The sequence below is a fragment of the Manis javanica genome, chromosome 4 (assembly GCF_040802235.1).
Source record: "Manis javanica isolate MJ-LG chromosome 4, MJ_LKY, whole genome shotgun sequence".
NCBI lineage: Eukaryota > Metazoa > Chordata > Mammalia > Pholidota > Manidae > Manis > Manis javanica.
The window spans coordinates 42,298,667-42,326,216 of NC_133159.1; the positions used below are offsets into that span (position 1 = coordinate 42,298,667).

The 27,550-nt window shown below is 39.2% G+C and overlaps 2 protein-coding genes across 6 annotated transcripts in view; both read left to right on the forward strand.

Annotated features, from left to right (window-relative positions):
• Nucleotides 1–18,732, forward strand: part of ZYG11B (zyg-11 family member B, cell cycle regulator) — a 143,120-nt gene extending 124,388 nt beyond the window's left edge. For 4 of the 5 annotated variants that reach the window (XM_073233942.1, XM_073233943.1, XM_037021822.2 and 1 more), the window contains one exon: nucleotides 14,034–18,732. In XM_073233942.1, coding sequence (XP_073090043.1) covers nucleotides 14,034–14,224 — 191 coding nt within the window. In that variant the 3' untranslated portion in view covers nucleotides 14,225–18,732. Of the gene's footprint in view, nucleotides 1–10,182; nucleotides 10,422–14,033 lie in introns of all 5 variants that reach the window. The other variant, XR_012130165.1, reaches the window with a different exon arrangement.
• Nucleotides 18,733–25,794: 7,062 nt separating this feature from the next.
• ZYG11A (zyg-11 family member A, cell cycle regulator) overlaps nucleotides 25,795–27,550 on the forward strand; it is a 64,144-nt gene continuing 62,388 nt past the window's right edge. Inside the window, 1 exon segment of the mRNA XM_073232851.1 lies at nucleotides 25,795–25,963. Coding sequence (XP_073088952.1) covers nucleotides 25,874–25,963 — 90 coding nt within the window. The 5' untranslated portion in view covers nucleotides 25,795–25,873.

Here is a 27,550-nt window from a genome sequence, read left to right on the forward strand (position 1 = left end):
ATGCGTTGATCTTTGATTTACCAATAGTTTTATCCTATCAAGGAGTAATCCCCCTTTTCTTTCTTTCTTTCTTTTTTTAATCTTTAATCTACACTTACATGAAGAATACTATGTTTACTATGCTCTCCCCTATATCAGGTCCCCCCTAACAACCACATTACGGTTACTGTCCATCAGCTTAGCAAAATGTTGTAGAGTCACTACTTGTCCTCTCTGTGTTGTGCAGCCCACCCTCCCCTTTTTCCCTCCCCCCCATGCATGCTAATCTTAATACTCCCCTTCTTCTTCCCCCCCTTATCCCTCCCTGCCCACCCATCCTCCCCAGTTCCTTTCCCTTTGGTACCTGTTAGTCCATTTTTGGGTTCTGTAATTCCGCTGCTGTTTTGTTCCTTCAGTTTTTCCTTTGTTCCTATACTCCTCAGATGAGTGAAATCATTTGGTATTTCTCTTTCTCCGCTTGGCTTATTTCACTGAGCATAATACTCTCCAGCTCCATCCATGTTGCTGCAAATGGTTGGATTTTTCCACTTCTTATGGCTGAGTAGTATTCCATTGTGTATATTTACTACATCTTCTTTATCCATTCATCTATCGATGGACATTTGGGTTGCTTCCAATTCTTGGCTATTGTAAATAGTGCTGTGATAAACATAGGGGTGCATCTGTCTTTCTCAAACTTGATTGCTGCATTCTTAGGGTAAATTCCTAGGAGTGGAATTCCTGGGTCAAATGGTAGGTCTGTTTTGAGCATTTTGATGAACCTCCATACTGCTTTCCACAATGGTTGAACTAATTTACATTCCCACCAGCAGTGTAGGAGGGTTCCCCTTTCTCCACAGCCTCGCCAACATTTGTTGTTGTTTGTCTTTTGGATGGCAGCTATCCTTACTGGTGTGAGATGATACCTCATTGTAGTTTTAATTTGCATTTCTCTGATAATTAGCGATGTGGAGCATCTTTTCATGTGTCTCTTGGCCATCTGTATTTCTTTTTTAGAGAACTGTCTGTTCAGTTCCTCTGCCCATTTTTTAATTGGGTTATTTGTTTTTTGTTTGTTGAGGTGTGTGAGCTCTTTATATATTTTGGATGTCAAGCCTTTATCAGATCTGTCATTTTCAAATATATTCTCCCATACTGTAGGGTTCCTTTTTGTTCTATTGATGGTGTCTTTCGCTGTACAGAAGCTTTTCAGCTTAATGTAGTCCCACTTGCTCATTTTTGCTGTTGTTTTCCTTGCCCGGGGAGATATGTTCAAGAAGAGGTCACTCATGTTTATGTCTAAGAGGTTTTTGCCTATGTTTTTTTCTAAGAGTTTAATGGTTTCATGGCTTATATTCAGGTCTTTGATCCATTTTGAGTTTACCTTTGTATATGGGGTGACACAGTGGTCCAGTTTCATTCTCCTACATGTAGCTGTCCAGTTTAGCCAGCACCATCTGTTGAAGAGACTGTCATTTTGCCATTGTATATCAATGGCTCCTTTATCAAATATTAATTGACCATATTTGTTTGGGTTAATTTCTGGGGTCTCTAATCTGTTCCACTGGTCTGTGGCTCTGTTCTTGTGCCAGTACCAAATTGTCTTGATTACTATGGCTTTGTAGTAGAGCTTGAAGTTGGGGAGTGAGATCCCAGCTACTTTATTCTTCTTTTTCAGGATTGCTTTGGCTATTCGGGGTCTTTGGTGTTTCCATATGAATTTTTGAATTATTTGTTCCAGTTCATTGAAGAATGTTGCTGGTAGTTTCATAGGGATTGCATCAAATCTGTATATTGCTTTGGGCAGGATGGCCATTTTGACAATATTAATTCTTCCTAACCATGAGCATGGGATGAGTTTCCATTTATTAGTGTCCCCTTTAATTTCTCTTAAGAGTGACTTGTAGTTTTCAGAGTATAAGTCTTTCACTTCTTTGGTTAGGTTTATTCCTAGGTATTTTATTCTTTTTGATGCAATGGTGAATGGAATTGTTTTCCTGATTTCTCTTTCTATTGATTCATTGTTAGTGTATAGGAAAGCTACAGATTTCTGTGTGTTAATTTTGTATCCTGCAACTTTGCTGTATTCCGATATCAGTTCTAGTAGTTTTGGAGTGGAGTCTTTAGGGTTTTTTATGTACAGTATCATATCATCTGCAAATATTGACAGTTTAACTTCTTTTTTACCAATCTGGATTCCTTGTATTTCTTTGTTTTGTCTGATTGCTGTGGCTAGGGCCTCCAGTACTATGTTAAATAACAGTGGAGAGAGTGGGCATCCCTGTCTGGTTCCCGATCTCAGAGGAAATGCTTTCAGCTTCTCGCTGTTCAGTATAATGCTGGCTGTGGGTTTATCATATATGGCCTTTATTATGTTGAGGTACTTGCCCTCTATTCCCATTTTGCTGAGAGTTTTTATCATGAATGATGTTGAATTTTGTCAAATGCTTTTTCAGCATCTATGGAGATGATCATGTGGTTTTTGTCTTTCTTTTTGTTGATGTGGTGGATGATGTTGATGGATTTTCGAATGTTGTACCATCCTTGCATCCCTGGGATGAACCCCACTTGGTCATGGTGTATGATCCTTTTGATATACTGTTGAATTCTGTTTGCTAATATTTTATTGAGTATTTTTGCATCTACATTCATCAGGGATATTGGTCTGTAATTTTCTTTTTTGGTGGGGTCTTTGCCTGGTTTTGGTATTAGGGTGATGTTGGCTTCATAGAATGAGTTTGGGAGTATTCCCTCTTCTTCTATTTTGTGGAACACTTTAAGGAGAATGGGTATTATGTCTTCTCTGTGTGTCTGATAAAATTCCGAGGTAAATCCGTCAGGCCCCGGGGTTTTGTTCTTGGGTAGTTTTTTGATTACCGTTTCAATTTCTTTGCTCGTAATTGGTTTGTTTAACTTTTGTGTTTCTTCCTTGGTCAGTCTTGGGAGGTTGTATTTTTCTAGCAGTTGTCCATTTCTTCTAGCTTTTCCAGATTGTTGGCATATAGGTTTTCATAGTAGTCTTTAATAATTCTTTGTATTTCTGTGGAGTCTGTCATGATTTTTCCATTCTCATTTCTGATTCTGTTGATGTGTGTTGATTCTCTTTTTCTCTTAATAAGTTTGACTAGAGGCTTATCTATTTTATTTATTTTCTCAAAGAACCAGCTCTTGGTTTCAATTATTTTTTTCTATTGTTTCATTCTTCTCAATGTTGTCTATTTCTTCTCTGATCTTTATTATGTCCCTCCTTCTGCTGACTTTGGGCCTCATTTCTTCTTCTTTTTCCAGTTTTGATAATTGTGATGTTAGACTATTCATTTGGGATTGTTCTTCCTTCTTCAAGTGTGCCTGGATTGCTATATACTTTCCTCTTAAGACTGCTTTCGCTGTGTCCCAGAGAAGTTGGGGCTTAGTGTTGTTGTTGTGATTTGTTTCTATATATTCCTTGATCTCTATTTTGATTTGTTCATTGATCCATTGATTATTTAGTAGCATGTTGTTAAGCCTCCATGTGTTTGTGAGCCTTTTTGTTTTCTTTGTAGAATTTATTTCTACTTTTATACCTTTGTGGTCTGAAAAATTGGTTGGTAGAATTTCAATATTTTGGAATTTACTGAGGCTCTTTTTGTGAGCTAGTATGTGGTCTATTCTGGAGAATGTTCCATGTGCATTTGAGAAGAATGTATATCCTGTTGCTTTTGGATGTAGAGTTCTATAGATGTCTGTTAGTTCCATCTGTTCTAGTGTGTTGTTCAGTGCCTGTGTGTCCTTACTTATTTTCTGCCCGGTGGATCTATCCTTTGGGGTGAGTGGTGTGTTGAAGTCTCCTACAATGAATGCATTGCAGTCTATTTCCCTCTTTAGTTCTGTTAGTATTTGCTTCACATATGCTGGTGCATATGTATTTGTGTGCATATATATTTAGAATGGTTATATCCTCTTGTTGGAATGAGCCCTTTATCATTATGTAGTATCCTTCTTTATCTCTTGTTACTTTCTTTGTTTTGAAGTCTATTTTGTCTGATATTAGTACTGCAACCCCTGCTTTCTTCTCACTGTTGTTTGCCTGAGATATGTTTTTCCATCCCTTGACTTTTAGTCTATGCTTATCTTTGGGTTTAAGGTGAGTTTCTTGTAAGCAGCATATGGATGGGTCTTGCTTTTTTATCCATTCTATTACTCTATGTCTTTTGATTGGTGCATTAAGTCCATTTACATTTAGAGTGACTATTGAGAGATATGTACTTATTGCCGTTGCAGGCTTTAGATTCGTGGTTACCAAAGGTTCAAGGTTCGCTTCTTTAGTATCTTACTGCCTAACTTAGCTCGCTTATTGAACTGTTATATACACTGTCTGGAGATTCTTTTCTTCTTTCCCTTCTTATTCCTCCTCCTCCATTCTTCATATGTTGTGTGTTTTGTTCTGTGCTCTTTTTAGGGGTGCTACCATCTAGAGCAGTCCCTGTAGGATGCCTTGTAGAGGTGGTTTGTGGGAAGCAAATTCCCTCAGCTTTTGTTTGTCTGGGAATTGTTTAATCCCGCCATCATATTTAAGTGATAGTCGTGCTGGATACAGTATCCTTGGTTCAAGGCCCTTCTGTTTCATTGCATTAAGTATATCATGCCATTCTCTTCTGGCCTGTAGGGTTTCTGTCGAGAAGTCTGATGTTAGCCTGATGGGTTTTCCTTTATAGGTGACCTTTTTCTCTCTAGCTGCCTTTAAAACTCTTTCCTTGTCCTTGATCCTTGCCATTTTAATTACTATGTGTCTTGGTGTTGTTCTCCTTGGATCCTTTCTGTTGGGGGTTCTGTGTAATTCCATGGTCTGTTCGATTATTTCCTCCCCCAGTTTGGGGAAGTTTTCAGCAATTATTTCTTCAAAGAGACTTTCTATCCCTTTTCCTCTTTCTTCTTCTTCTGGTATCCCTATAATACGAATATTATTCCTTTTGGCTTGGTCACATAGTTCTCTTAGTGTTGTTTCATTCCTGGAGATCCTTTTATCTCTCTCTATGTCAGCTTCTATACTTTCCTTTTCTCTGGCTTCTATTCCTTCAATGGCCTCTTGCATCTTATCCATTCTGCTTATAAATCCTTCCAGGGATTGTTTCACTTCTGTGATCTCCTTCCTGACATCTGTGATCTCCTTCCGGACTTCATCCCACTGCTCTTGCATTTTTCTCTGCATCTCATCCCATTGTTCTTGCATTTTTCTCTGCATCTCTGTCAGCATGTTCATGATTTTTATTTTGAATTCTTTTTCAGGAGGACTGGTTAGGTCTGTCTCCTTCTCAGGTGTTGTCTCTGTGATCTTTGTCTGCCTGTAGTTTTGCCTTTTCATGGTGATAGAGATAGTTTGCAGAGCTGGTAGAAGTGATCGCTGGAAGAGCTTCCCTTTTTGTTGGTTTGTGGCCTTCCTCTCCTGGGAGAATAGCGACCTCTAGTGGCTTGTGTTGTGCAGCTGTGTGCAGAAAGGGCTTCTGCTTCCTGCCCGGTTGCTATGGGGTTTATCTCCGCTGTTGCTGTGGGCGTGGCCTGGCTGGGGCTGCTTCTCCAAAATGGTGGAGCCCCGTTGGAGGGGGAGCAGCCGGGAGGCTATTTATCTCCATAAGAGGCCTCTGTGCTCCCTGCTGCCCAGGGGGTTAGAGTCCCCAGAGATCCCCAGATTCCCTGCCTCTGGTCTAAGTGACCTGTCCTGCCCCTTTAAGACTTCCAAAAAGCACTCTCCAAACCAAAACAACAACAGCAACAATGAGAGAGGGAACAGAAAAAAAAAAAAAAGGAAAAAACATGCGATTTTTTTTTTTTGTCCTCAGGCGCCAGTCCCAGGCACCCGCTCACTGGTCCTGCTGCCCTGTTTCCCTAGCACCAGGGTCCCTGTCCCTTCAACGCTTCCAAAAAGCACCCGCCCACCAGTCCCGCAGGGAAAAACGTGCGATATTCTTTGTCCTCAGGCGCCGGTCCCAGGCACCCGCTCACCAGTCCTGCTGCTCAGCCTCCCTAGCACTGGGGTCCCTGTCCCTTTAAGGCTTCCAGAAAGCACTCGCCAAAAAGAGAAAAAAAAAGGGGAAAAACGCGCGATTTCCTCCGTCCTCAGGTGCCGGTCTCAGGCACCCGCCCACCAGTCCCACAGGAAAAATGTGCGATATTCTTTGTCCTCAGGTGCCGGTCCCAGGCACCCACTCACTGGTCCTGCTGCTCTGCCTCGCTAGCACCAGGGTCCCTGTCCCTTTAAGGCTTCCAAAAAGCGCTTGCCAAAAAGAGAAAAAAAAGGAGGAAAAACACGCGATTTCCTCCGTCCTGAAGTGCCGGTCTCAGGCACCCGCCCACCGGTCCCGCAGGGAAAAATGCGGGATAATCTTTGTCCTCAGGCGCTGGTCCCAGGCACCCTCTCACCAGTCCCGCCGCCCTGCCTCCCTAGCACTGGGGTCCCTGTCCCTTTAACGCTTCAAAAAGCACTCGCCAAAAAAAAAAACGCTCCGGTTTCTTTCCATCCGCCGGGAGCCGGGGGGAGGGGCACTCGGGTCCCGCCGGGCCAGGGCTTGTATCTTACCCCCTTCGCAAGGCGCTGGGTTCTTGCAGGTGTGGATGTGGTCTGGATGTTGTCCTGTGTCCTGTGGTCTCTATTTTAGGAAGATTTTTCTTTGTTATATTTTCATAGCTCTATGTGTTTTTGGGAGGAGATTTCCACTGCTCTACTCACGGCGCCATCCTGGCTCGGCCAGGAAGATACCTTTTATATAGGAGTTTTATGAGCTGTTTCAAAGAAGAAGGGAAAGGTCCAGAGTGACTTTCCTGCATCTGCTGTTTTCTCAATCTTCTTCAGCTTAAAATATTCAATATGCCAAGATGCCATATTTTGGGACAGTGTGTCTGAAAATCCATCAACATTGTACATTGTAAAATATGTTCCTTGATCTGAAGAAATGACATTTGGCTGTGAAAATTGGTATAATATCTTCTGCTTCATTTCTTTTATAGAACTCTAAGCATTTACATCTACCACTAGGTAAGCATAGCCCAGTCCAGTCATTCTCTATTCCTGTCAAGACCCATCTGTAGCCCCCTAGGGCTACCAGCATTAATCTGGTTTGGCCAGCTATGATCAGGACGTTCCGCCCAGGGAATCTGCCACATAGCCATCTGCAGCCTCTGTCTCTCTTGCTGGCAGACAGAATAGTTCTTACTGGCATTCTGTACCTCACAGAGTACAAGAGGAATATGTCAAGATTCAGACCACCTCTGCATGCCCCCAAATCCACTTATTTTGGGGATCCAGTGGGGGCACTTAAAGGAAACACACAGAGATACTGCTTGTCATTTCCAATCATTTTCTGAGCCTGGGTAAGAGTTCTGTTGATGGGCGTGGCACAGACAAGTTCTACTTTAATGCATCCTTCAGATGCCCATACTGATTTCTATGGGGCCATGTAGCATATGGGCATCCTTTTACTAGGCCAGTTTCCATTGCCCTCATGCCCATCTGCATGGCCAGGCTACTAACTAACTGTGTATGAGGCAGTAAAAACCCAAACAGGGCCTTTTACCACTGTTCAGTTTATTTTCACTGCTGGGAAAACAGTGTGAATCAGCCCACAGAGCTGATTTGTTTTTACCTTTTTCAGTCATACTGGTGGTCCTCTGAACAGGATGTTTTCTGTTTGCCTTGGAACTGCTATCACAAATCAAGCAACTCTTTGTTGGTTAATGGATAGTTGTTTTATAGGGCACTGTTCAGTCAACAGTAGAATCTAGCAACTCCTTGTGCAATCCAGATTGGTCCTAGAGAGAAAGAGGCTCACTTCTCCTGAATATCTCCTCTTTGCATTCCCAGGTAGCATGATCCTGTACAAACCATTTCCACTTTACTATGGAACTCTTTTGGCATTGCCATCCCCATTAGAGTATTTCTCTGACATCACCCAAAGCATTGCAGGTATTTCAGGTTTTAAGATCATTTTTGTCCTTCAGTAATAGGGTAGCTTCAATTAACATGAAATAACATGGTAGTTAACTCTTTTCAAATGGAAATTCTCATTCCAAAGTCCGAGTAGTTGTCTCTGCAAGACATTTTGCTGTAAGCTCTGGTTTGTCCTTCACATAGGGCTATTGCACAGAGAATTTGTCCCTACTATCACTCCAGCTATTCTACGCTGCATTGGCTTGGACAGTCTTACTGGCTGCCACTTAGCATGTTCAATTCACATTGCTTGAAGGGTGGATTTTCATGCCTTCTATTTTACAAGGTTAGATAGAGGAAACCTTCCCCAGTCAGATAAAATGTCCATCCCCAAATACAGTCAGGTAAAAGAAATGAAACCAGTTCACATGAAGCCTGTTCAAACATTCCAATTCTTTTACAAAATTTTACCTTATTTCCATCAACCATCACTTTCCTTATAATAACCTTCAGTGAGGATTTTAGCCACAGAGTGTGGTTTTACAGTACTTAGGTAGGGGAAGTGTTCCCCAGCCAGAGGTAATACTCATTCCCATAAAACATTCAGGTAAAGGAGACACAGTTTCTTTACATAAAACCCATTTAAACATTCCAACTTTCATAATCCTATCAGCCCATACATTTTTATTTTCTCTCCATCTAATTGTAGCCCACATCAGGGCTGCACCTGTGGGTTTTGGTAACTTCTCCACTCCCTGACCAGTTTGCCCTCTCTTGTGCAAAAGGCTTTGGGTCCCCAATTATGGGTCAAATCCAGGAACCCTGACCCTTTTGTCAGTCTGTCAGTCTTTATCTTGATTAATTGGCTTAAATGACTGCTGTAAGCAATTGCTGGTTGAGTTTGGATTCATCTGTAAATTCCATCAGTAATTTTTACCTTTCATAACTGATTACAGCACAGCTGCAACTCTGTACCAGCCGACTCTGTAGTCACCCAGGAATCAGAGTTTCCTCATCCCTCACCCTTTCATCCTTTCTTTTCCCAAACCACATTTCCATGAGCCAGGTCCAGGCTAGTAAATCCTCCTTCTGACACCAGTTCTGATGTGTTTTTTGTACCCCACTAAGCAGTTCTCCAATCTCTGCAGACACTGACTGTGTGTCCTACAAACTTAATTCGATTCTGACACTATTTACCTAGAGGTAGTGTAAGATCCCACAGGTTAAGGACTCGGTCTCACAAGACTGATCACACTTCAGATGCCAGTTGCAAGTTCAGGCATAAAAATGGAAAAAGCTAGTTCAATGGACCAGAGTAGAGAGTAAGAAATAAACCTAAATATATGGTTAATTAGTTTCTGACATAAGCTCAAAGCAAGTCAATAGGGCAATAAGTCTTTTCAAAAAATGGTGCTTTAACAACTGTATCTCCATATGCAAAAAAAAGTGAACTTTTTTCATACCTTGTACTGTATACTAAAATTAACTCTTACTTGATCATAGGCCTATATATGAAATCAAAAACTATTACAAAGTTCTAGAAGAAAACATTGTGTTTTCTAGGAGAAAATCATTGTGACCTGTGTTAAGCAGATTTCTAAATATGCACAAAAGCATTATCTACAACAAAAAAGAGTGCTAAATTGGACTTGACCAAACTAAAGTACTTCTGCTCTTTGAAAGACACTGTTAAGAAAATGAAAACCCAGTCCATTGAACTAGCTTTTTCCATTTGACATGCTAGGTCAAAATATTTGTGAATCACGTCTGAAAATAAAAAGCACTTCTATTTAAGATATATAAAGAATTCTCAATATAATAAGAAAATAATACAAGTGAAAAACATGGACAAGAGAGTGGTACTGGCCCTTTACCAAAGATTTATGGGTGGCAGATATTCAGCATCATTAAGATAGACATATAGATTAATGTATTAGAATTCAGAGTCCAGAAATAAACCCATGAATCTGTGGTCAATTGATTCTTGACAAGGGTGCCAAACCAACTTTGGAGAAATGTCTTATTGAGATCCTTTGCCCATTTTTAAACTGGGTTATTTTTATTATTGAGTTGTAAAAGATCCTTATACTAAAAACAAGTCCCTCATCAGATACATACATTGCAAATATTTCAACAATTCTGTGAGTTGTCTATTTACTTTTCTCCTGGTGTCCTTTGAAGCACAGCAGTTTTTAAAATTTTTATTAAGTATAATTAAACTAGTTTTTCTTTTGTCATTTATGCTTCTGGTGTCTATCTGACAAAAGTCTTGAAGATTCATACCTATGTTGTTCTTTTAAAAGTTTTATATGCTGTGTGATCACAAGTCTGATTGCACATCCAACTGGGCAAGTTGTAATGGAAAGTGCTCTAGAGACTGAAGAAAAGGCCTGGAGATGGTGTACGAGATGTGAGAATTTATTGGGACTTACACTCAGGAATCCAGGAGCAACCAGCTGGACAAAGTAGTGCACTGCTCCCGTGGAGGGAAAGAAAACTGATTTTATGGGATGAGGAGAAGACTATGTGTGTGCTAAAAAGGGTATGTGATTAACGACCACTCCACATGTCTGTTAGAAGGAATTGCTCTTGTGTGACCAGCACCCCAAGGAACAAAACCTTCACCAGAGAGGCCTGGATTCCTTCATGCCCAGATGTTCCTATAGATAAGGCAGGTACAGGTTGAGCAGACCCAGGCTATTAACATACCATAAACTAGGCAGGTCACCCAAAGGAGGGGGTCATGTGGACACATGATTATTGGACAGTAGGTTACAAGGGGGTGGTGCTTATCCCCACATATGCTTATGTATATGTAAATGTACTTTTAGGCCTAAAAATTTTACTTTTAGGCCTGAAACCCATTTTGAGTTCGTTTACATATAGGTCCAGGTTCTTTCTTTTACATGTGCCTACTTGGTTTTCCCAACACTACTTGGTGAAAAACCTTGGGCTTCTTCACTAAAAAACCCAGAGTCCCCAGTATCACAAATAACTCAATCACCCTGAGACACAACAATATTGGAATAATATTCCTGAGATACAACAATATTGAAGTTAGGCCAGTTAATACCCTACAGTGGCCTCTAAGTGTTCAAGTGGAAGGAAGAATTACTCATCTCTCAAGTTAAATCAAAAGCTGTAAATGATTAGGCTTATGGAGGAAGGCATGCCAAAAGCCAAGTATACAGGCCAAAAGCTAGGCCTCTTACACCAAATAGCTTTTTGTGAATGTGAAGGAAAAGCTCTTAGAAGAATTTTAAAGTGCCACTCCAGTGAACACATGAATAGCAAGAAAGCAGAGCAGCCTTACTCCTGATACGGAGAAAGTTTTAGGGGTCCGGATAGAAGATCCAACCAGCCCCTACAGTCCCTTATGGCAAAGTCTAATCCAGAGGAAGGCCTTAACATCTTCAGTTCTGTGAGCTCTGAGAGAGGTAAGGAAGCTGCAGAAGAAAAGTTTGAGGCTAGCAGAGGTTGGTTCATGAGGCTTAAGGAAAGAAGCCATTTCCATAACATAAAAGTGTAAGGTGAAGCAGCAAATGCTGGTGTAGAAGCTACAGCAAAGTTTCTAGAAGATCTAAGTTTATTAATGAAGATGGTTATGCTAAACTATGTTTTCAGTGTAGATGACACAGCCTTCTATTGGAAGAAGAGATCATCTAGGACTTTCATAGCTAGAAAGGAGAAGTCAGTGCCTAGCTTCAAAACTTCAAAGGACAGGCTGACTCTTGTTAGGGACTAATGCAGCTGGTGACTAACTTGAAGTCACTGCTCATTGATCATTCTGAAAATCCTGGGACCCTTAAGAATTATGGTGAATTAAGAAAAAATTATGCTAAATCTACTCTGTTTATGTTCTATAAATGGAGCAACAAAGTCTGGATGACAGCACATTTGTTTATAACATGATTTGCTGAATATTTTAAGCCCACTCTTTTTTTTGGTATCATTAATGTACAGTTACATGAGCAACATTATGGTTACTAGACTCCCCCCATTATCAAGTCTCCACCACATACCCCATTACAGTAAGATGTTAAGTCCACTCTTGAGATCTGTTCAGAAAAAAGATTCCTTTCAAAATATGATTGCTCACTAATGGTGCACCTGATCACCCAAGAGCTCTGATGGAGATGTACAATGAGATTAATGTTTTCATGCCTGCTAACACGACATACATTCTGCAGTCCATGAATCAAGAAATCATTTCAACTTTCAAGTCTTATTATTTAAGAAATACATTTCATAAGTCTATAGCTGCCATAGATTGTGATTACTCTCACAGATGCAGGCAAAGAAAATTGAAAACCTTCTGGAAAAGATTCAAGATTCTAGATGTCATTTAGAATGTTTGGGATTCCTGGGAAGAAGTCAAAATACCAGCATTAACAGGAGTTTGGAAGAAGTTGATTCCAACTCTCATGGATGATTTTGAGGGGTTCAAGACTTTAGTAAAGGAAGTAACTGCAGATGTGGTGGAAATACCAAGAGAACTAGAATTAGAAGTGGAGCTTGAAGATGTGACTGAATTACTGAAATCTCAGATATAACTTGAATGATGAATTGTTTCTTATAGATGAGCAAAGAAAGTGGGTTGTTCAAAGCAAAACTGAAGGAACAAAATAGCCCCAGAATCACAGACTCTGAGAATGAACTAATAGTTACCAAAGGGGAGGGGCTGGGGAGGGTGGGCAGGGAGGGAGAAGGGGATTAAGGGGCACTATAATTTGCGATCACAATATAGGTAGGTCACGGGAAAGGGAAGGCAGCACAGCACGGAGAAGACAAGGAATGACTATAGCATCTTACTATGCTGATAGACAGTGACTTCAATGGAGGAGGGGGTGAGGATTTGATAATATGGACGAGTGTTGAAACCACAGTGTTGTTCATGTGAAACCTTCCTAAGATTTTATATAAATGATACATTAATAAAAAATATATGTATACTAAATTTAAAAAGTGGTTTGTTGAGGTGGAATCTACTGGTGAAGATGTGAAGGTTGAAACAACAACAAAGGATTTAGAACATTACATAAACTTATTTAGTTGATAAAGTAGTGGCGGGTTTGAGAGGATTGACTCCAATTTTGAAAGAAGTTCTACTGAGTGAAATGCTATCAAAAAACATGGTCTTTGAAAGAGAAATCATTCATGAAAGCGTCAATCAATGCAGCAAACTTCACTGTTGTCTAATTTTAAGAAATTGCCATCAGTCAGTGTCCATCAATAGGTGAATGGATAAAGAGGTGATACATATACATGAAGGAATATTACTCATCCATTAAAAAAATGAAATCTTGCTGTTTGTGACAACATGGATAGACTGAGTGAGTATTATGCTAAGTGACATGAGTCAGGGAAAGACAAATGCCTTATGATTTCATTTATATGTGGAATCTAAAAAGACAAATGAATTAAATAAATAAATAAATTGTTCAACCAGAAATTGACTCATAAATACAGAAAACTAGTGGTTGCCAGAGGGAAGAGGTAGGGGATAGGCAAGATAGATGAAGGGGATTAAGAGGTATAAACTTTCAGTTATAAAGTAAGTCACAGGATGAAAGGTACAGAATGGGGAATTCAGTCAATAATATTGTAGTAACTTTCTAGTTGTTGTAACTATTTTATATCCTGATTGTGGTGGTGATTATACCAGTATATACATTTGGCAGACCTCATCAAACTATAGATTAAATTGGGTATATTATATTGGGTGTAAATTATACTTTTAATAAATATGACTAGAACTAAAAAATACTTCAAAATTGTGTATAAAAATATTTTTTAAAACAAAAGGCAAAGAAAATATTTAAAGAAAATTACATGTATGAGTGCCATTACGTTTTTTTAAAAAACATAGGAAATGCAAAAAAATGTAACAGTATCTATCTTACTGTTGATTTTGGGTCAAAGAAATTTTCTTTTCTAGATGTCTATGTCTTAGAAAGTTTGTATATATAAATGCTATGTGTATTTATGTGAGGGGCCTTAACAATGTAGATATAACGTCATTACAGAATTCTCAAACTGTAGCATATGTTAGTGGTCAATAAGAAAACATCTGAAATGTAAGTGAAAAAACTTTTTTTTTGAGGGATACTTTTTAAGTGTTTTAAGAAAAGCTTAAAATTCTCTTTTCTTTCAGCCTCAAGGTATTGCAGCATGCTGATTGAGGAAGGAGGTTTGCAGCATTTATACAACATCAAAGAACATGATCAAACTGATCCCCATGTCCAGCAGATTGCTGTGGCTATTCTGGATAGCTTAGAAAAACACATTGTACGCCATGGGAGACCACCTCCCTGTAAAAAGCAGCCCCAGGCCAGACTAAATTGATAGCCATAGGTGAATGGATTATGAATCACATCTGTCCTTCCTATGACAGGTTCATCTGGAATACCTTACCCTCTGTGATGTATTGGGGGTTTCTATGACAAGAGTCATACAGTCATTTTGGGATTGACAACGTACAGTACTGCTCATGTGAACAGTCTCTAATTTGTCTTATAATTTTTAACTTATGAGGCAAGAAGGGTCACTTCCTTTACATTGCCTTTTAGGAAATTTTCCACATCTTTCAGTGTTTGAACTTAGTTCTGCTTGAAATTCTACAGTTTTATGATAAAGTTTGCACGAATCCTTAGGCTAGACTTTTCTGATCTTAAAAGTCCCTTCCAATCAACTTGCAGCTTCAGATAAGCTGTTAACCTGATTTCTGGCAATTCTTCAGTTGTAAATTTTATACTGCTTCTGTATAAAACACCTTTATTCTCTGTCTCTGTATCTTTTATAAGATATCCTTCTTGGTGTGGAAAGAGTGTCATCTGAGTTCTTTGTGAAAAAGCTACTCACTGGCTGGAGCCTGGATAGCTGGCAGAAAAATATATTAAAAACTATTAAGTATTAAAACTAAAAAGAAAAGGTTTTTAACTTGGGACAAGCTGTCCTTCTGGAGCCCATAGCTCCTGAGGCAGTGAGCAGTAGCTTATTATTCAAACTATTGCCTGGAAGCATGGGCTGCTGCTTCCTACAGACTGCTGGTTACTCTTTGGAAATACTTCCCCAAGCATCACAGTGTAAAACATTACAGCATTCTCTGTTAAAGATTAACTTTCTAAATCTCTATATTTCATATTGTTGTGAAAATGTGAATTTTTAAAAAATTGTCTTGTTAAAACTGACCATTCTTTTCCCTCTATTTCAAAGTTATTTTGTTCAGTGGAATAGAGACTACACGTGGTGTTATCTACTCAGTGAAAATACAATTGACAACAGTAAATTTTCCGTGAGAAGTTATATTTTCTTCTGCTATAAAATACACGTATCTTAATGTTTTCATGTTGGAAAAATGTGTCCTCATCTCACTGCCAAAATTGAAAAAGAAGAATTAGACTATTGTTAAAATATAAGGTGTCCAGTTACAGTGCATCAAAGGAAATATTTTTTGATGGGTTAGTTTTTAGGCAGTTGTCTTTCCTTTAAGATACCTGTTACAGTGTAGTGAAGAATCAGTTATCATTATATCAACAATAGCAGTTGGGAGGCAGCAAGTTACCAAGAAAACTCCCATTTTAAATTTTAGTTTGTGAATAAGGTTAATCACAATCTCACATGAGTGCATTGTCTTCATAGATAGCCAAAATGTTTTCAATAGAGATTTTAAATGATATGTTTAAATTATGGTTATTATTCAGGAGCATTTGTATTTAGAAAGGGGTTGGCTTATTAATATGCAGATAACATTTTGACCTAACACATTTCACTATCACAACAATCATACTTGAATTGTTTGGTATTCCTTTGCAGGGATGAAAACTTAAACTATAAGATAATAGTTATTTAGAAACATTAAAGACCACATTAAATTGTGGGTTAATTCTGACCTAACTGGTTTTAAGGAATTTTAGTAGGTACAAAATAAATTTTCACAGATAGGTCTATTTCAGAGGAAACATTTAAAATAAAGCATTTTCAGAGGTAAATGTTTTTGTTTTCTGAATTTTAATGTCTATGGCAAAATGTAGAAAATAGGATGCCCTCCAACAGCTTGGATGTTGCTGGCTATGTTGACCATTTCCAGGTCGCCTAGCTTGTATAGTTAAGTGAAAGTCTATTTGAGAAGTTTGACTTCAGGTTTCCCTTCTATCCCATTCAAGGTAAAAGGTACATGTTCCTTATAAGCTAATCCTAGGTTTTGTCTTTAAAAATTCTTTTTGAAACGGCTAAAAATATACACAAAACAAAAAATTGCCTTATTACTCAGAATAACTTGTTTATAAATGAGGACTCAAAAATACTTAAAATTAAATTTAAGTTTACTACTTTGGGCCTTGATAATGATCCTATACTTCTGAGTCTTATAAGCAAAATAATCTGTCACATCCTGAATATATAAAAGCAGTAGTGCCTTTGTGATTGGGATGGTTCTTAAAATTGTGTATCTGATTAAGACAAAATTGACAGTAAGGTCTTGAATCTGGCTAAAATATAGTAGATGTATATATTAAAATTATGATGTATAGCTGGCCTGTCACTGCAGTTAGAATCTATTAGGCCTCCCTTTTGCATTCATATACTAGAATGTAACAGTACTTGGTGCCTTCAAGGGTTACCTCTTCATTGGCTTAGAGATGCTGTTTCAAGCACAAGTTAGACTAGGGTTGAACCACTCATAGTGCAAATCATTGGTGTGCTCAGATACGGTAAAATATCACTACATCAGTCCACAATCAATATCAACGTTTAGAGCTACTAAAAGAAATGGAATTACATTTTTTAGAGTAGCATGGAACATGTTGATATAATTGAGTAAAATAAGAGCAGTCTGAAATAAAAGCAAAAATAATTAAGACATTTTATCCATCAAGTAAGCTTTCTGGTGGTCTTCATACTCGAAAAAATCATTTTTTCTTTTTGTAGTTGAAACATAAATCGAGTATTAAGGAATTAGTTTATCCTTTGGTGAAGGACTTGGTGGCTACTGATCTTCGTAGAGGATTTTAAAAATCATATCAGACCCACCGTTCCTGGAATTGACTTTAAATATTGGTACTCCTTATCCCCAGACAGAAATGCCATTTAGTGTCACTAGTCAACTTAAGTGAGTTACCCAGTGTGGAGGCAAATCGCCATAAGGCTGCTGTGGGAACTTAATTTCATATCTTTTATTTGCAAACTTCCAAAGAATCAAAGATTCACATTTAAATACATCAATCCTATATATCCAGCCTAGGAAGTTGCTGTTACTAATGGGGCCTTTTGAATTAGTCCCTTTCCTCCCTAGTCACTTTCATTTGGCTGTATTTTTTAATTATGCTGTGTCAGGATAGTATTGAGCCATCTTGTAGCCCTTCAGAACACATTTTAATGAAAACATGTGCTACATTAAGGTAGATTGGGACTAATGAGCTATTGTTTAGGTGTGACCCCTCCAAATGCATGACCACCCCCCCACCAAACAATGTGCAGCAGTACTCAAGGTTGAGAAGAGGTCGTGAGTAGCAGAGAAAACAAACAACTATTTTGTGTATGTTAAACCCTCCCCCCTTTTGCCCTCTAATGGTATGTTTACATTATTTGGTTATTGTGCAACTTTTATCTTGGGATAAAGAGTATTAAACTGAAGGTGTAAGTTAAGGCAGTATCATACTGTCTCCTAAAGTGGGCAGTTAATCTGTATGTTACTTATTTGGGGACTACTATACAGCTAGTAGTTTTCTAAATCAGCTTATGAAGATGTTTGAAAACATGGTTTTCCTTTCAAATCTACTTTAGCAGTTTCAAGTGAGTGTGTAGATATTGGATGTTTAATCTTTACTATTTGCTTTTTATTGACATTTTAAATTTTTATTGTAACTCATGAACTGTTTATTTTAGGAATAATGCACATCCAGCTTTCATGCAGTGATGGGAATAGCATTATGATAGGAAAATTTGTTGAGTGTACTTTAAGTGAGTAATTTATCTTTTTTAGTATTTCATAGATTTTTGCATGACACGGTACATACCTAATTATGTGTTCTTTGGTTTCCAAATCTTAGCCTAAGACACACTCTACGGTAACTGACTGGTAGCCTAAGAAAGAGCTTTCTCTTCCTGTTTCTCCCCTCCCCCGGTTTTTTGGGATAAGTTAGGGGAAAATCAGTGCTGTCTCTTCCTCAATTCTCTGGATGAAGCAAAGCTCTTTTGGACAGCACAACCTAACTTTATAGCTGCACAGAATGGCTATTAAGAATTACTTAGAAAATCCAAATTTATCAAAATTATTTGATGAGAAAGAAATAAATCTACTTCATTAATAGTATGTGCTTAATTTTTATTTTGGGAAAACTGTTCAAATTCAGTTCTTTGAGCTTATTTTAATCAGCTTAGAAGCAAGAAGATACTTAACAATGAAAGCTGAGACATACTTTCATAAAAGCAGGAAATTCTTGAGAGCATTTTTTCCCCTTTAAAAATGGGAGGGTGTTATGTCAGATTTATACTTTAAGATAATCTGCAAGAATTAAAATTGTAAACCCCTGACTTTTGTAGAATTCCCACTGTTAAATTCTCAGTGACTGGTGAGTGAGAAAAGTGATGTTTTGCTTGAATTCTAATGGAAGAGTTTTACTTCTTTCAAAGAATATGAAAAATTTGTTAGAAAGCATAATGTGTATATATTTCAAAGGCTTTCAGTTATCTGGACTGAAGGCACTGTTCTCTTTGTGGCCAGATGAACAGGAGTGTTCTGTACATGAATCATGCTAAATTTTAAATCAGGAAATCACTTAGGTATTAATGTGTGTACAGATTTTTGTTGGGGGAATTTTTTTTTTTTGCCTAAATAAATCTCATAAATTTTATATAAAGTGTCTTGTCTATTTTTATTCTAGACATTTGCTTTAAAATTTAATACTAATGCAAGATTCAGATTCCTTATTTAACCACTTTTAATAATTGCTTTCTGAAAAAGACCAATGGTTTTACTGCAGAAGTTTCTAGTGCTGGAACTCCATTTATTTAATTAAATACTTACACTAAGTACTGTTTAAGTGTTGGAACTTAAATATTTAAATCCCTCAGGGAACTTGACAGTCTTGTGAAGAAGAATATTAAATAAGCAGATAAATATTATTTAACATTGTATACAGTTCAGTCCACCATGCTTGTTACAGAGGCATGGAGACCACACCCTCATCCAAACGGGGCACCCATTAGCTCAAGAAAACTTTCTAGAGAACATAATATTTGATTTGACATTCATTCACACAACAACTGAGATTATTCACTTATGTATATTAAGTTCATTTAGGAAAGGAGATTACCAAAAAAATAAAAAGCGTGTAAGAACTGTGGCTAGGAAGAATCCTTAGTGATTCCAGTTTCAGAAACCATTTTATAGTTGAAGTAGCTAAGGCAAAATGAGCTTACCCAAGTCATATAACAAGTCAGTGACAGGCTACACTACTGTTGTTTCCAAACTTCAATCCATTGGGTCCCCTCTCCCTACCATATTGTTGCATAATAGCATGAGATTTCTTAGATCTTAGGCATTATGTGATTTAGCATCAAATGAATGGCACAGACAAGGATGTGCACCTATAGAGAAGTGGATTATCCTTGAGGGTGGTGTTACAGGGTCTCATTAGTGTTTAGATGCTATAGAATTGTTAACGAATGGTCACTACAAATGCTACTGCTTCACTAATATATAAACATGAAATTAGATGGGCTAGGGTAATAGGATTTTTAGAAGTTTTACTGTAATTTTTATAATTATTTTTCTTAACCTTTCATTGTCCAAAATTCACTCAAAAATAACATGGTACTACTTTGGGCCATACATAATGTGGAAGATAAATAGCTTTGGCTAATATTTAATCAAACAAGTTGAGCTTTGTTTTCTATAGCCAACACTTCAAAGACAAAATTAAAAGCTTTCTTCATTCTTCTCCCCTCACCCTTTCTCACAGTTTTTATTGTGTAGATTAACCCAGTCTCTTAACTAAATTCTTCCTTTCCTCATTACCCTTCACCTATTCCTCATTTTTAGTCATCATCATAAGAGTCCAATCAACTGACCTAACTGTATAACTCCTCAAATTGAGAGGAGGAAAGGAAAGGCAGAAAGCAAGAACACTCACGTTAATCATTTTGTCTCTTATAATGTAAGATTCGAATGCTGTCTCAAAATTCAGCCTTCACACAGGCTCCAGCAAATGAAAGCCAGTCATAGAGTGGGAATACCCACAATGAGCTCTCAGCTTCTAGAAGTCAGTCTTTCAGAGCAGGTTTGGGGAAATGGCACCAATGGCCAGAGGTTGCACATGAATGGCCTATTCCCATGCATTAATTAGGACAGCTATTTCAAAAATCACCCTGCAATGACTCAGTCAAGGACCATTTCTTAATGAGTGTCTCTCCTAGACTGGGATGTGAATAAAAAGCTAAAAACAAGAAAACCTTAGCTCTCCTGCCACTTTACATCATACACATTATAAAAGGAATCATTGTCAATCACATTTTTAGAATGTAATTGTTGTATTTGAATTTGGAGATAAGTAGTTAACAAGCACATTTTTTTAACCTAATTCTTGGTCGCAAATCAGTCTTAAAGCCTTCAAAACCACAAATATGAATAATGAGCCAAGTATACTGTTCAATCTAACCCGCAACCATCTTGTAAGGAAAAATAATTATCCTCTATTTTAGAGATGAGGGGAAGCCTAATAAGGTCTGATGGTTTACCTCGAATCTCACAGATGGGTAGAGGAACTTGTATATTAAACCTAGACTCTTGACATGACTGTCCCCGTTCTTTGTAGAGCCTTTGCTGCTTTGTACAATCTCAGTAGTGATGTCTTTGAGTGTGAAGACAAATGTATAATCAAAAGCCCTCTGAAACTAGTTCATGAAATAAATCATATTATTGTTTGTGGATACTAGCAGTGGATTTACAATCTTCCCCTTTAAAGATCTATGGAAACAGATCAACTATAGTTTAGGATTTAGGGTCAAACAATTAGCACTGTGTGCTAAGTACTATTGAAAGGGGTCTATAATTTCAAGTACCATTAGTTATTCAATAGATTCCAATGGTTGAATTGGAATTGCAATATAACCAGAGGAATATCAAGGCAAGCACTGTACTAAGCCTATTTTATGTATATTTTCTCAGCTAAGCCTCAGGACAAGCTTGCAAAGAAGATAATTATTCCATTTTGTGGATAAGGAAATTGTGTGGTATTAAATAACTTTGCCAAGGGCACAAGCCATTAAGTATCAGTCACACTTAAGACTCAGGTCTGTCCAGCTTTGAAATCTATACTTTTAATCACTGCTATTAAGGGGAAAATCCAATTTAACCATTAAGGCCTATCTCAAATCCAATTTAAATCTTTCCTGTTTAGGGATGCTGACACTTTGTATTCCTTTGTGGTTCTGTTCCTTTCTTTATTTCCTAGGCAGTTCTTTTCCATAATAAGGATTTTTCTGCTGATCACTGCAATGGGAGAAATAAACCAAAGCTAGCAGACATAGATATGGGTAAATCACAAATCTTGATAGCTAGTCGTTGTCTTTTTGATGGATAGAAAGAGACGAGACTTGCTCAAAGTCACAAAGCATCACATGACCCTTTCCCTTAGAAAACATCCTTTTTGAGAAAAAAAAACATGAGGTATTAATCTCTTGGTTTTTTTAATTCTGCAAGTTTTGTTTATCTATCTGTCTGTCTGTCATCATCTATAGATTCTCCCAAAGAGGAAACTGAAATTCATAGGTTAAATTTGATATCAAAGCTCATGATCTTTCTCCTTCATGGCAACAAAGTTTAAGATAAATTTTAGAAAGTTCTTAAGGAAATGACCATGATTTAAAGAAATCTTGATTGTGGTTTTCTAATTTCATTTCAGAAGGTTTTTCTTTCTTTAACTTCTTTATATTTCTCTATATCTGCACTATCCATCCCTCCCTTACCAACTCACAGTTGGGAGGAAGAGGGTGGGGTGTATCAGTGAAGACTTACTAGAGGAAGTGACATCAAAGTGAGACCTGAAGAATGAATAGGAATTAGTAGTAGAGGGAAGTACCATAAATAAGGGAGGGATGGATAGTGCAGACACAGAGAAATATAAAAAGATTGGAGGAGATTAGTTTGGTAACACATGAATTAGGAGCATGGACTAAATCCTCAGAAATTGCTAAATTGAAGTGGAAAACTAGATAGAGCATAGACAAAGAGGAGATTAGGGAAATCAGGGACAGTAGAACAGGTTATCACAAAACTTGCCACTCCATAAATAAATACAACCTTTCCTCTGATTTCAGAGAGAAACTTCCCTCTTCAACTACAATTCAATTTTTTTCCAGGTAGCCATTTCATTTTTTCAACAAATACTATTGACCACCTTCTATATATTAGGCACTGTTTTAGGCCTGGGGATACAACAAAGTCCTTGCCCTCATGTGGCTTACACTTTTTCTTAGTGGGAGGAGGCAGAAGATAAATTAAATATATAGCATGACAAATAGTGTGAAGTATGAAAGCAGAACAAAAGGGAACAAGAGGTATGGGGCTGGTATGGTGGTGGAGGTGAGGATTGCCATTTAATGTGTCATCCAGAGAAGTCTCTATTGGTGACGGTAACATGAGCAAAAATTTGGAGGTACAAAGCCATCCATGAGGATAGCTGAGTCCAGTAGGGCTGGTGTGAAATAAGCAAAAGAGAGAATGGCAGAATATGAGGTTAGAGAAGGGGCATGGAGAGAACAGATTATGTAGAACAAATTATGTATCCTTAAGAATATTTATTCTGCATAAGATGGGAAGCTATTGGAGGGTTTTGGGCAGAAGGGTGACATCTTTGTTTAAAATAATCACTCTAGCTGCTATGTCAAGAATAGCTTTTAATTCTATTAAAAGGTAGAAGCAGAGAAACCAGATAGGAGAATGTTGTAAAACTCCAAGTGGGTAATGACAAGGGTTTGGACTAGGGTAGCAGTGATGGCAGAGGTAATACATAGATGGTCTATGGATATATTTTGAAGATACAGCCAACAGTATTTCCTAGCAGATAGGATATGAGAGAGAACAATAAATGAGAAACAAAGTGATTTTCAAGGGTTTATTCAAAGCAACTGAAAGGAAGAATTTGCCACAGGCTTAAATGGGGAAAATTGGAGAGAAAAGCAGAAGATATCAAAAGTTTACTTTTGGACACATGAAGGCTCTTCAGATAACCAGGTGGATATGTTGAATGGACAGTTGGATATAAATCTGAAGTTGCAAGTGAGTTATCGGTCACATAAAATAGGGATACATCAACATAGATTGTTTTTAAAGTTATTAAACTAGATAAAATCACCACCACAAGTAAGAGAATTCATAGAGAATATACAATTTTGAGTTCCTGGGGGTACACAAAGATTTAGCTCTGAGTCCTGGGGGTACACAAAGAAGACAGCTAATGAGGTAGAGAAGAGTTAGAAGAAAGAGGAGAAAAGGGGAGGAGGAGGAGAAGATGTGTCTTGGAAGCCAAATGAAGAGAGAATTTTAGGTATGAAGAAATCACTTGGGTCGAATGCTGCTAAACAAATATGATGAGGAATGAGAAATGACCATTAAATTTAGCAACTTGGAAGTTGACAGTAAAGCTTAGAGGAAGGAGTGACAGGTGAAAAAAAAAGAAAATTGAAGACAGGAAGGCATGCCATATTTTGTAGTTTTTATGTAAAGGGTACAAGAGATATGGGGCAATATATTGTCAAAAGTTAAGAAATAATGGAAGTAATGGAATGAAGCTCAGGGGTATATTGTTATAAAGCAGCTTATAAAGTGAGAAAGCAGTGACTGTTTATTCTTCACAGTGACTGGTTACAGTAATAAAATTCTCTTAATTGGTCAGTGGTTACCTCATTATTAACCTTGGGAGAAGTTTAAGTTTTCCTTACGATTTCCGGAGGCATAAGCAAGAGATGATTCAGGTCAAGTTAGCCTTACAAAATAAGCGAAATTAAGCTTTGTTCGTATGACTAAACTGGTTTGGTTTACTCAGGTTGTTTTCAAGTCAGGTTTCCATTTGTTTTTATTTTAACAACCTGAATAGAGATATTAGGTCAGAAGAAATATATTGTTTTTGTCTTTAATTATGGGAAAAGTATCAGTTTATTTATACGCTGGTGGCAATGATCCAAGAAAGAGGGAAAAAATGATAATTCAGGACAAAGAAACGATGCTGCAGGATGATGTCTTTGAATAAGCAAAAGGGGACTAGATCTAGGGCACAAGCCCAGTCAATCGTTGGTCTTAGGTAAGAGTAAAAATAGTTCGTAATGTTAGGAAAGAGTATAAAACCTAAATGTGATTTATTCCCACTAGGATGTTTAAACATTTTAACAGTAAGGTATTAACAAAGGGCCACGTGGTGGAAGCTGCTCGGGCTGAGAGTGGAGGTGGGGGAATTGATAAGGGCCTGGCAATACCTGTTTGAGTTTTTTTAACCTACCAATAAGAATAAGACAAATGTAAAGTAAAGATACAACGGGCTTAGGCGACGTCAGGGGAAGACTGTGAACCCTGTAGTACTCAGCCAATGAGGAAGCAGGGGAGGGACTTGCGCACTAGGAGATAAATTATTGGCACCAAACTCCCCAGGTGTGCCTGCCCACCAGACACCCGTTCTTGCAAGACTGTCATTAAAGCCTCGCTCCGCTGTTCTCTTTGTCTCCGTGTCCACTTACTGAATTTGGTCCAGTGAGTGTTTCTCACAATAATTATAGGAGCTAAGGCAAAGACAGAGAGCCTGTACAGGTGGGTGGGTGGTGAGATGGGGGGAGTTTGGGATGTTCTTTTTTGATTGGTTTTCTTTTTTTTCTGTGAAAGAGGAAGCTGAGGGCGAGGTGTTGGAAGTTTGAAGATAGCAAAGTTATGACAGAGTTCACTAAAAAAAAAAAAAAAAGAATATCGATTGGACTTGAGTTAGAAAAGTTAATTTTGACTCCCAGGTGTTTAAGTCATCAGGAGGGTAAAATTTAACTCGGTTCATTCAATCTCTTAGGTGTTCGGTTTCTCGAGGTAAAATGGAGTTAACTTATTGTCCAGTTTTGTTTTTTTTTCCCTTCTCCCCATAGTATGATTAAAGGAATAAATACGAAAGGAGGGCAGTTTGCAAAGTTATTTGTACTTGAATAATAACTAACATTTGAATTCACTTATCAAAGACCGGCTATAAGTCAAGCATTGTCTTGTGCTCAACATACATTATTTAACCTTTACATTAACCCTTGTGAGATAACGTCTTCTCCTTACATTTTACTGATGGGGATGCGAACTTCACAAATTAAGAATCTTGCCCACAGTTCTCAAATTAGTAATGACTGAGCGGGCATTCCAATCCAGAATTCAAATCCAAGGCTCCTACTCTTAAGAACTATCCTTTTCCAAGACAAATTTTCTCTCAAATTAGGTAAAGTGTACTAATTTACTACTCGCTCAGGGTTTCTTTGTTGGCGCAGGTTATAAGGGTCTTCTTGTGACTTACTAGGTCACAAGAAAGTGGAGTAATTTGTGTACATATGCAGCCAGAAGTGGTTTTGATATTTGATTCAACCAATGCCAGGAGCTCAAACAGGGAGGACTGATATGAGAGGCGCTGTTGGCAGATTTTTAGGGCGAGTGGTCGAAGAGGCAGAAGGGTGGTCTCTGCGGCTCTGGGACGGCGGAGGACGGTTGGGCCCCGGTGGGACGAAGCAGTGGTCGGCGGGGCGGGGGTGGGGAGGCCTGTCCTGGGGGCGGGGTCTGCGGTCGGTCGGCTCCCGCGGGCGTGTGAGCGTCGCCACGCCGGGTCTTTCAAAAGCCTTGCGGCGGGGACCGAGCGGCGCGTGCGCGCCCCACGGAGCCGGCGCTTCTTAGCTACCCCCGGGTGCGGTGGACTCCACCTCTTGAGGGATCCGGGTCCCGCTCGGCGCCTGCTCTCCCCTCGACAACCCGCCCGGGGAGTCGTCATGGTTCACTTCTTGCACCCCGGTCTCTCGCCCCGGGCCATCGTGCCTCCCGACCCTCAGAAGGATGCCATGGGGTGCTCCGTGGTGCAGGTGAGCAGCGGGGCGGGAACGCGGCCGTAGGCGGGCGCCGGGTTCCCCGCAGGCGCGGCGAGTCGTCGGGGACCGTGCACTTGGTTGGTTTGGCAGATGCGAGGGTTAAGTCTGAAGAGGCTGAGCCGCCGCCACGCTCCCGGCGTCGCGGGAAAGTGCGTGCTGACGGGCAGTTTTCAGCCCGGGCGTCCCAGCCCCGGGGCCGAGCGTGCTGCCCTTGTGTAGCTGCGTGGAGGCGCGGCGAGAGAGGGTTCTGCCCTGCGCGTGACCTTGGGCGAGTCCCCGCTTCAGGTCTCCGACTCTCACCTGTGCCTGCCGAGGGCCGTGGCTCATTTGCCGTGTGTTGTAAGATTAGACGAAAGCTCTGGGCATGGCGCTAGGCTTGGCCGGTTGTGGACGGTTCGCTTATTACTGGCGTCAGGGACCCAAATGCCCTAAACCTCGACTGTATCCCCACGTGCGTGGTGGACGTCGTGCTTCTTAGGCGGTAGACGGAAGACTTCTGAGCCCAGCTGGGAGAGCTGGACCCCCAAAGACGGAAGTTCCTTCAGTACCACGCGCTCGTTACCCCCTTCTGCCGTCCCCTCTCCCAATGCTTATTAAGCTAAACTGAGCAAAGTGCAAACCAAAAGAGTATCTGGCGCCTTGTGAGTTAGGTATCGTTTTTCTTAAGTAATCCAGTAATCTCTTGTCTTTGGTAGGCTTTGATAGTCTGCATTTTAGTGGTTTGTAAGGAAGTTGAGAACCTTGAAAGATGATTTGCTCATGAACTTGACACCCCGTGTTCCAGTGTCAGACTACACATTCGACAGTGCCCCAAGGGGCACTCTGCTAGAATTCAGAATCCGGTGAACGCTCAACCTAAAATTAGTACGGAAGGAAAGAAATATTTTGATAGAGGTTGCAGTTGATACACTAACACCGTATTGGAACGCTTTTATGCCCTGCAAAGATCTATCCTGTACTTCTGTACTCTTCTGGATTCAATTTTAAAGGCTGCTCTATAATTCATAAGTTGGCTTGTAGCTAATGGAAAGCTGATGTTAGAGGAGTGACTGGAAGGACACAGCCAGCTCAAGGCAACCTTAGAACTGGGGAAATAATTTGCAGTGGGTTGAATCGTGTACTGCACCAAACGTGCCCAACCTAACCCCTGGAACCCGTGAATTTGACCTTATTTGGAGATAGGGTCTTTGCAAACATAATTAAAGTGAGGATCTTGATGAGATCAACTGGATTTAGGGTCCACCCTGTCTTACATGGACCCTAAATCCAGTGACTGGTGGTAATCTTTATAAGAGAAGGGAGATCTGTCACAAAGAGACACAGGGAAGAAGGCCTTGTGAAGAAGGAGGCAGAGATTATAGAGTTATGCTGCCACAGCCAAGAAAAGCCATAAGCCACCAGAAGCTGATAAAGTAAGAATTTTTCCCTCGAGCCTTCAGAAGGAGAATGGCCCTGTCCACATTTTGATTTTTGGACTGTCTTCCAGAACTGTGAGAGAATAGGTTTCTGTTGTTTTTAGCCACCATCTGTGTGGCTAAAACATGTTGTTTATTTTAACATTAGGAAACTAATAACATGTTC